The sequence below is a fragment of the Cylas formicarius genome, unplaced genomic scaffold (genome assembly GCF_029955315.1).
Source record: "Cylas formicarius isolate icCylForm1 unplaced genomic scaffold, icCylForm1.1 PGA_scaffold_6__28_contigs__length_40554024, whole genome shotgun sequence".
Classification (NCBI taxonomy): domain Eukaryota; kingdom Metazoa; phylum Arthropoda; class Insecta; order Coleoptera; family Brentidae; genus Cylas; species Cylas formicarius.
Window position 1 is genome coordinate 21,544,742 of NW_026844347.1, and position 9,793 is coordinate 21,554,534.

Genomic DNA, 9,793 nt, shown 5'->3' on the forward strand with positions numbered 1-9,793 from the left:
CACTAAAACGGGACTGGTCCTAAGTATCATTTGGGTGCTGACATTTATAACTGCTAAGTTGTTGGTTATTGCGCTATTTATAATACCTAACACTTTGCCCTCTATCTCTCTTCGAATGAGCATTGTAGAACGCACCATGGACCTGACCATCTCTACAACAGATTTAATTTTTCCCGTGATATTTTCGCTATGGCACTTGTGTAACCGCAAGCCGTGGAAAAACTTTTTCAAATACTTAGTGCAAGTGAAAACCATCCAGCAACATCGGAAATACCAAGAAACCTCGTCCACATTCTTTTTAGTGGTGATGGTGATTACTCTGGCTTTAATTTCGATAGCTTCGTTACGAAAATGTTTGACGTATTTATTTGTCGACTCTCAGTATACTGACACATCCGTTATCATGTGGGCACTGTTCGCTATCGATGCACACAGAGTCTTTTTCAACACTGAGTTTTTTCTGATGATTGCTGCCTTCTCTTATATCAGAGACAGGTATACAGATCTAAATTCATATTTTTCTATGGAAATTGCAACCGCCACTGACCAAAATGCATTGTTCTTTAAACGGAATAAATTTTTACTGTGTTCCAAACGAATCCGAGATGTGGGCATGATTTTGCGTACCTTAGACAAGTGGGTAACGAACGCCAATATCATTTTCCAGTGGCATATTTTAGCTATTTTTCTGTCGTGCGTCATCAACAGCCTGTATTTCTTGGATTATATGATTTTCGGCTATTTCGGGCAGACTGTTGAACTTTTGGAATTGGAAGACGCAATACGAATGCTCTTGATTGCCGTAAGTAGAGCCATTGAATATAAACAGGGCAAAAAAGGTCGCTCCAAGCTAAGCTTTAAATGTTACCAAGATTGGATACGCACAAGGTTCATGGGATATGTGTGAACCACCGTAAAGATGTGATAGAATTATCAAAAATTTGGGATTTGAACTTTAGGGAAGGAATTGATTTATTAAAGACCGTTTTTGCCAGCTTACATACAGCAGTTTATTTCATTAAAACCAGTTAAAGAAACCGAGTGATATAAGCGACGTTTTTCCTCCTGTTTATTTTCTGTGCTGAACTTAAACAAAGTAATTGCAGAGTAGATAGAGTATGCAAGCAGTTTATAGAAAAAGTATTTGTCGAGAAAAATTTTTTCTGAATCTATTTTATAAAAATCACGATACGGAAGTTCGTACTTAATTAACTTTCAAAAAACAATGTCGATTTTTAAAACCAGTGCCACAGTTAAGGGGTAACAATTTTAGTTTCCTCATAGATAAATCTATTTTTATACTTGTGGAAATTTAAATTGATAAAAAGAACAGTAGAAATCGTATCTAGTAGATGAGTTTTCTTTCCCCACATTTTTTTGGTGGTTCAAATATGATACCGCATATTGCATCGTTATATCTTTCTTAATTTTGGTTATAGCAAAAAAAAAACACAATTTTAGGTTGACAAAGAAGCGGCTAGCTATTAATTGCTAAATATACAGGGTGTCCCACTAGAATAAATTACTTTTTACAATGGACAATTCGTTTGTCGTTGAAACTATTTTATTAGTAATTTTTACAAAACTTCTGGATTCCTCCTGCGTCGGTTTTTGCTGAGTCGAACTTGCTGACGTTTCGCCAGTCTCTGTACCTGCTTATATATTATTTGAGGGGGGCGGAGCTAAATGAGGAGCATAAACACCCTCTCGATTCCCATATTGGTGACAGGTAGAGACCTGAGTCGCTGTTAAGATTGTTAGGTTGTTTATAGATTTCTATAGAGTCTCGGATTTTTCCAAGTCAACAGGATGATTGGCAAAACGTCAGCAGCAAGGGGAAATCCAGAAGTTTTGTAAAAACTATTACAGTAGCCTGTGGAAGTTTCTTTCAAAAATTATTTTATTAGTCCGCGGCACAAATATTTCCGTGTTTTAAACTAGCCTTGAGTTTGTTTACCATGTATCAGTATCAACCCCACCAACTAAACCGATTTTGCAGTTGTACACTTTCGGCATCATACGAACGTGTCACGCTCTCAAACAAGAGGCAAAAATCTTATGGTATCTGTGCTACCAACTTGAAGATTTATTTCCCACGCGGTCCATACAACGGAAGCAACTTTTGGACTTTGCAAATGAAATAGAACTGTATCTACCACGAATAAGGGCAGCTGACTTGTTCGAAGTGGACAACAAAAATTTGTGGGGACTATTTGGTGTAGTAACCACTTATCTGATGGTCATTATTCAGTTGCATCCCGATAAGGGAAATTAAAATTTCGTTGTATAACTACAACTATCAAAAATTTGTTTTTGTTTCTTGTATAAGCTTCACAACTTTTGCAAGAAAAAATTTAAAATTTTTCTATATTATTAAATAATTCCGATTACTTAGAAATAAAGAACAAAAAGGTATATCGGTATTCTTTATCTATTGATTTAGAAGTCAACAGAAAATTTGATTAATTTAATAAACAATTAAATAATGTAATAATTAAAGATGTTAGAAGGAATGTTTTGAAATTCTAGGAATATCAATTCACATGCACATTTGTCGCAATTTAGTTTTGTAGAAATATTTAGAGAAAGTATTATTTGATCACTCAATAATAATATGTAAGTAAATTCATTAGAACTTTATCGGTAAATGCAGTTATCAAACAACGCGAACACAATATTCTCCCATTTATATAAATGAGCATTATTAGCGAACTCTTTCGATTGTAAAATTGGCCTGACTTTTCTATCATGCAGTTGCAATTCTATTTAGAGCGAGTTCACTGCATATAATGTTTATTGACATAGGAAAACATATAAATGCAAATATCGCAAAATTTATAACCAAATATTCCGAATACTTGATCTTATCCAAAGCCTAATTTTTCATTTTTATTCAGTGTGAGAAGATTTTTTATTATATTACATTAACAAAATAAATGTTATTTAGTTATCACAATTAAAATATTTTTAATGCGAAAAGAATTTTATTCTTTTACCTTTACTATTTATACTCTTTTGGCATTGCAAATTGTAGTTTCTGTACGCAATGTTAATTTATTTATTTCTCATTGCGAATAATTTTCAGAAGAATCAATTAGATTTCACGTACCTGGCGGAAGTACCTGCTGCTTGCTTCTAATAAAACGTACTTGAATTTTCATAATTTCAGCAATTAGTTAAAAATTTGTTGTGAAGTCTTAGCTTGAGCATGCGTTTGAAATATCGTTTTTTTTTTTCATTTTCTCCCGGGTCTACTACGCGGATTAGTGTTAAGCAGTTTAGTGTATTCCGGCTATTGGAGTCCCCCATTCACACCCCTATCTAGGCGTAGCATTCGCAGTCCCGTGGGAATATCCCTGGAGTCGAAGTTATCGAAGTTGGTCAGTCAATTATGTCGCATTCCGCCCCATAGAGACGTTGCAATTTCTATGTATTTGTGCATATAATTTTAACAGATAAAAATTGCTTTTAGAAATACGTGTATTACTAAGTAACCAAAAATGCATGTATTTTTAGCTGGCAATTTTTTTGTGATAGACACGGTGCCATTTTTGTTTTTAAAAGTTGTTGTTTTTTTCAATTTGAAGTAATAAATGATACCTTTTAGTATTTGTTAGTGTTAAATGGCTAAACTTTATTTTAAAAAATGTTTTTTTATACTCCCTTCTGTAAAGTACCTAATTCTACACTGATCTAGCGTGCGGTAATAGTATTTATGTTGTGATGCATACTATACTTTTTCTACGACCGTTAGTTTTTGGGTGCATTTTTGCAAAACAACACGAATACATTCACTGACATGACCGTCAGAATTGACAAACATGAAAATTCAAGGGGTGTGAAATATGCCCGAAAATATCCGATTGTTTCCAAACCCGTCCCGGAAATGTCAGAAGCGGGTCGCATCTGTGACGTAAAGTGACGCTTCCCACACGCTAGATCGGTGTGTACTTACGGATTGTACAGACGGGAGTAGAAAAATGTCATTTTCACACATGAGTTTCCATTCCCACGGATCCGAGCCACTTCGGACATTTTCGGGATATTACCGGTTTTCGTGACGTTTGTCAATTCTGACGGTCATGTCAGTGATATATTCGTGTTGTTTTGGAAAAAGTACCTAAAAACTAACGGTCGTATTCTCTAAATTTCTGTGCAATTCTCTTATAGTTAAGGCTAATTTCGGTTAAATATTGAAATACAGTTTCTTAAACAAATTGCTTATTGAATTGTTTTATAATAGGTTTTAATTTTCCTGGTTTAATTTTGCAATATCCACAGTTTTTTAAACAAATTTGGGCAGCGAAACGTACGTCTTCAATTAATTGAGATGAAGAAATAGCCTTATCTACAGACTTTACATTAAACATTTTAGGCCTTTCCTGTGCTATATTTAGTACCCCATCAGTTTAATTTACACTTTTAGGAGGCTTCTTTAGTGATTTCGATTTTATTTACATTTTTCATAGAGATATGAGGAAAAAATAACTGGTAATCTCACTGGTAACTGCATTGCAAGCATTATTTATATGAACAAATGTTTGAAGAATACCTTTATTTTTTAAATACATTTATCTAAACAGGTTTGGATACAGGAAGTAATAAGAGAGCGAATGAAAGCGGAATCGTGATTCTCGAGGGAACCATAACACACGGCGATATTGCTCCTGTCCGGTTCCATAAAATATTTAAATCGAATTGAAATTAGCGTCGTTTGATTTAAAATGGTGTTTTTTTGTGTTTTTTGTATTTTGTGATATGTTATTCCATTATGTTGGGATCGGATATCCCCTATGAGATAATTGCAGAAGCAGTTAGAAGAATCGGTCGTCATTTTATGACAATTTATTTTGAAGTTGTTCCACTATGTGAATATGTTAACATGTTAATATGTTAGGAAGGCATCCTTTAGGATTTTTTTAAATCGTTACCTGTTGTTGTAAACTGGCCGAATGACCTTCTATAATGTTGGTCATTAGATGCAAAAAAAAATGGAATGATCTATGCTTGACATTTACGCTAACCTCCAAATTTTGATTGAGGTAAGTTCTAAAATTATGTAATTAGAAACATAATTTTGTCTGGTGCAAAATTCATAGGAAAATCATGGGGAAAGGTTCTCAAACAGGGGGGGTAAAGCCTATGCCCATCGCGGGCCGGTTCATCAATGAACGAGAACGTTTGTTGGGCATGACCGATGCGGATAGAGCTTGGCGTAAACAATGGCTTGAAGATCAACACTTGGCATCCAATGAACCAAGACACGTTCCCCAAATGTACAAAGCGACCTACAATCCGATCAGAAGATTTTATCGTTGGCCACTTGATCAGTTTGAAAATATTCTTACACCAGTCATTGGGTCCAATAAAGCAGCGCATATTAGACACTTCACTGGGAAAGCTTTAATGGGTAACTTGCAAGTGAGATTGTTAGCTAAGATAAGGAAATGAATTTGTAGGTATAACTTTTCTGTATGCCACTGCTTATTATTTTAAATATAATGGAAATGATTGGACTAAAGATGGAGGATGGAGAATGATCAAGTCACGTGAAAGGGTCACCGAAGGTGATCCAGGCTATCCAGCTACGTCAGAAAGAACCAAACCCTCTGATTATGCTTCAAGAGGTTTTAAGGACTTTAAGCTAAATATTTAAGTTCTGCATTGTAGTTACATTATTAATAAATTGTGGTAAAATGTTTTATTTTTTCAAGGCCTATAAAATCTAAAATTATGTTTACTTTGTACCAGCTGCTAACCGACTTTTGTCCAAAGCTTTAGTGGAAAAAATTAAGGCAACTTTAAATCAGACATTTAATGATACCTCTTACTGTTAATTTACATATTGATAATTATTTCCATAATTTCTTGATGGACATGTTTTTCTCAGAATCCTTCTGCATTACCTTTGCTACGGCCATCTCAAAATCTTCCTGTGTTACATGAACCCGTCTCTCTCTGAGAGCATACATTCCAGCTTCAGTGCATACACCCTGAAATAATTATATTGATAAAAAAACTTGTGAAAAAAATCAGACTGGCAAGTTAAATAAATAAATTTGATAACTACCTTGACTTCAGCTCCACTGGCGCCGGGCATGAGTTCTGCAATTTTCCTGAGATTAATACCTCTCGTAAGATTCATTTTCCTAGAATGAATCTTCAAAATATCAAGTCGAGCCTCCTCATTCGGTGGGGGAAACTCTATTTTACGATCAATACGACCAGGTCTAAGCAAAGCAGGGTCCAAAATGTCTATACGGTTAGTAGCCATAATCACCTTGATATTTTTAGTTGCCTCAAAACCATCAAGTTGGTTAAGCAATTCTAACATAGTTCTTTGAACTTCAGAATCACCTCCAGAACCTGCGAAGTAACTCATTCACATAGAAGCTTATAAATGTTGAATACCAATATACCTGATTCAATACGTGAAGATCCAATGGAATCAATTTCATCCATAAAGATAATAGAAGGAGCATGTTCCCGAGCCATAACAAATAATTCTCTTACCATGCGGGAACCTTCGCCAATAAATTTTTGTACAAGTTCTGAACCAGACACTCTAATAAATGTACATTCCGTATGATGAGCAACAGCACGAGCTAATAAGGTCTTTCCTGTACCTAAACACAATATTATTAATTGGGTATAAAATAACGTACAGATTTTAACATTTACCTGGAGGTCCATACAAAAGTACTCCTTTTGGTTGGGCAATGCCCAATGCATCAAATAACTCTGGATGTTTAACTGGAAGTTCTATCACCTCCTTAATTTCCTTGATTTGTTTATCAAGTCCGCCAACCATTTCATATGTTGAGTCTGGAACTTTTTCAACCATCATCAATGACACTAATGGATCAACTTTATTGGGAAGGATTTTGTGTAATGTATAGCTTTCATTTCTCAATGCAACTCGACAGTTAGGAGTAACATCATTTATATCAATATTTTTGTCAATATCAACAACAAATTTTCCTTCTGGATGGACTTTGACCAGAACCTTTTTCTTGTCCATTGGTTTAACAACTTCACCAACATAGCTTCCCTGTTCCTGTAGGAGCATAAGTTCCTCACGCAGCATACGGACTTTCGCATTTAACTCGTTTCTTTGTGCTTGTAAACGTCTAAGATTCTGACTCTTTTCAGCAACAATTAGCTGGAGTTCTTCAATTTTGGTTATATAGTATGAACGGAAACCTTCTCCTTTTGGTCCACCATCGATATCCATCTGTAAATGAAATACTGATTTGTTGTTCCAGCAAAATGGTCAAAAATACTTGTGAAATATCACTTTCAGCATCAGAGTGAATTTCACCTTTGTTTTCTTTGAACTGTATTTTCTTTTTCTTGATGAATTTTGAATTTCTCATATTATATCCGAGGAAAGAAAGATCTTGCCCCATTCCCATTTTTTTTAAAGTCAATAGAAAGTGAAACAAAATAATATTTGACAAAACTCACCTTATTTATTACAGTCATTTTCACAACTTTTCATTCAAATCTGTGATGGCGAACCAAAAATACGAATCATTTATATTGACATAATCAGAGAATAATTATTGGTTATGCTTTTATATAAATATTGGAAATTTCTTTGGGTAATAGTTGGTTACTGGTTACTAGCAAAATTATTAATAAATAATAAATAATATTATGAAATTAACAGTATTAACTAATAGTATGTAAGCAAGATAACACCGCCACGAAATTTCATTGGAAAAAAAAAAGAACGTCAAACCTACCTAAACTAGTCATTAGAAGTAAAGAAGATGAATAGCAAGGTTAGGTTTTTAAAAATATCAGCATTTAGTGGTTTTTAAAAACGCACCCCGATTTATCGTGTCCAATAATGCAACGAAGAGTGGTTGTAACAGGTATCGGAGTATTATCGCCACTGGGTTCAAATTTAAAGCAGGCCTGGAAAAACATAATCGCAGGCCGGTGCGGCATTACGAAGTTAGACGAACCAGAATACGCATCGCTGCCTTGTAGGGTGGCTGGTTTTGTGACAGAAAATGGGAAAAAAATTAATCTTTTAGATCATTTTTCCAAGAGTGAACTCAGATCCATGGCCCCTGCAACTAGTTTTGCTCTACTCTCTGCCAAAGAAGCGTTAGAGGATGCTAACCTGCTCCAAGCTGATGAAGATATTAAACTGCGCACTGGAGTAGCTGTTGGCATGGGAATGATTGATCTTCAAGAGGTATGCAATACCTACGAGTCTCTTCAAAAAGGATACCATCATGTTAGCCCTTTTTTTGTACCTAGAATATTGCCGAATATGGCAGCAGGTCAAATTAGTATAAAATATGGTTTTCGAGGGCCAAATCATTCAGTTTCTACAGCATGTGCAACAGGTGCTCATTCAATTGGTGATTCTTTTCGATTTATAAGAAATGGAGATGCTGATGTGATGGTGTGTGGGGGTGCCGAGTCATGCATTTCCCCATTAGCCATAGCGGGTTTCGGTAGACTCAGAGCTTTAAGCACATCTTTTAATGATCATCCTGAGAAAGCATCTAGGCCTTTTGATAAGCTTCGTGATGGTTTTGTAATGGGAGAAGGTAGTGCTATAATTGTCTTGGAAGAGCTTATCCATGCACAGAAAAGAAACTCACACATTTATGCTGAAGTTTTAGGATATGGCTTGTCTGGAGATGCATCACATTTGACATCTCCTCGGGCTGACGGCACTGGGGCCTACTCGGCCATGGAAAGGGCAATAAAAGATGCAAATATTGATGTATCAGATGTGACCTATGTAAATGCTCATGCGACTTCAACGCCCATAGGAGACATAATTGAAACAAAAGCCATAAAAAATCTTTTTAATAATAACATGCAAGGCAGAGCAATTTCTTCCACAAAAGGGGCGCATGGCCATTTATTGGGAGCCGCAGGAAATTTGGAGGCTGTGTTTGCTATAAAGGCCGTGGAAGAGGGAATTCTACCACCCACAATAAATTTAGAAAACATTGAAGATGAGGAAGTTAATTTTGTGGCAAAAGTTAGTCAGAAATGGAACAGTGAACGACGAATAGCATTAAAAAATGCTTTCGGGTTTGGTGGAACCAATGCCTGCTTATGTATTGCTCAGTTTATTAGATAAAAATAAAAAAATCTCTTTCATTGTCATTAAAAATTGTGATATTATACATGTAGCTAGGATTATTTATTTTTATATATTAAATGAATAATAATAATGATGAATAAATTTTATGCCCACAGAAATCCAAATATTAAGTTTAAAACTCAGATTATTACTGTGTTTTGCGTAAATGAAATTTACAATTAATTTGATGTTTATGCCTCTGTAGTGAGTTATATATAGATCATAATGTCAAATATACCGGGTGTCCAAAGAGTAAAGAAAGGGTGGAATATTGGGAAAATTACACAATTGATTTAAAAAATGCCTCTAAATATTTATGAAAAAAATATTCTAAAACACTAAGCATGCGGATGGGGTGTAAAAGAAAACTTTCAAATTTTAAACTGAAACCCCCATTTTTTATAACATATTCGGATTCTATGCCACAAAAGTTACGTTTTATCCCGTCTTCTTTTGGATTCTGGCTAGATCGCGCTGTAATCGAAAAAAAGGCGAAAGGGATAGAGAATAAAGAAAATACATATTTTTCTACTTCCCACATCAAAATACCCGACTAATTATAAATCAGTGCATATAAACTTTTCTATGACCATTACTTTTTGGGTACATTTTTGCGAAATGTGTGACTATCAGACTTTACATCTAAAAATCACCAATGTTTTAAATTGACCCAGA

The 9,793-nt window shown here is 34.9% G+C and overlaps 3 protein-coding genes across 4 annotated transcripts; 2 read left to right on the forward strand and 1 right to left on the reverse strand.

Moving 5' to 3' along the window:
* The first annotated feature begins 4,986 nt into the window (after positions 1 to 4,986).
* LOC132703547 (uncharacterized) lies at positions 4,987 to 5,723 on the forward strand. 2 transcript variants are annotated; one of them, XM_060672872.1, is made up of 3 exons: positions 4,987 to 5,042; positions 5,100 to 5,410; positions 5,460 to 5,723. In XM_060672872.1, the coding sequence occupies exons 2-3, from the start codon at positions 5,107 to 5,109 to the stop codon at positions 5,654 to 5,656; spliced, it is 501 nt and encodes a 166-aa protein (XP_060528855.1). In that variant the 5' UTR covers positions 4,987 to 5,042; positions 5,100 to 5,106; the 3' UTR covers positions 5,657 to 5,723. The 2 variants fall into 2 exon arrangements, with proteins under 2 accessions (XP_060528855.1, XP_060528854.1); XM_060672871.1 differs by lacking the exon at positions 4,987 to 5,042 and having other exon boundaries at positions 5,049 to 5,410; positions 5,460 to 5,722.
* Positions 5,724 to 5,800: 77 nt separating this feature from the next.
* LOC132703546 (26S proteasome regulatory subunit 8) lies at positions 5,801 to 7,614 on the reverse strand. The gene is made up of 5 exons (XM_060672870.1): positions 7,468 to 7,614; positions 6,682 to 7,234; positions 6,420 to 6,626; positions 6,071 to 6,366; positions 5,801 to 5,993 (listed from the first exon to the last, which is right to left on the reverse strand). The coding sequence occupies exons 1-5, from the start codon at positions 7,483 to 7,485 to the stop codon at positions 5,853 to 5,855; spliced, it is 1,215 nt and encodes a 404-aa protein (XP_060528853.1). The 5' UTR covers positions 7,486 to 7,614; the 3' UTR covers positions 5,801 to 5,852.
* Positions 7,615 to 7,855: 241 nt separating this feature from the next.
* LOC132703545 (3-oxoacyl-[acyl-carrier-protein] synthase, mitochondrial) lies at positions 7,856 to 9,227 on the forward strand. The gene has a single exon (XM_060672869.1). It carries the CDS (start codon positions 7,856 to 7,858, stop codon positions 9,113 to 9,115), a length of 1,260 nt encoding a protein of 419 aa, XP_060528852.1. The 3' UTR covers positions 9,116 to 9,227.
* The last annotated feature ends 566 nt before the right edge of the window (positions 9,228 to 9,793 follow it).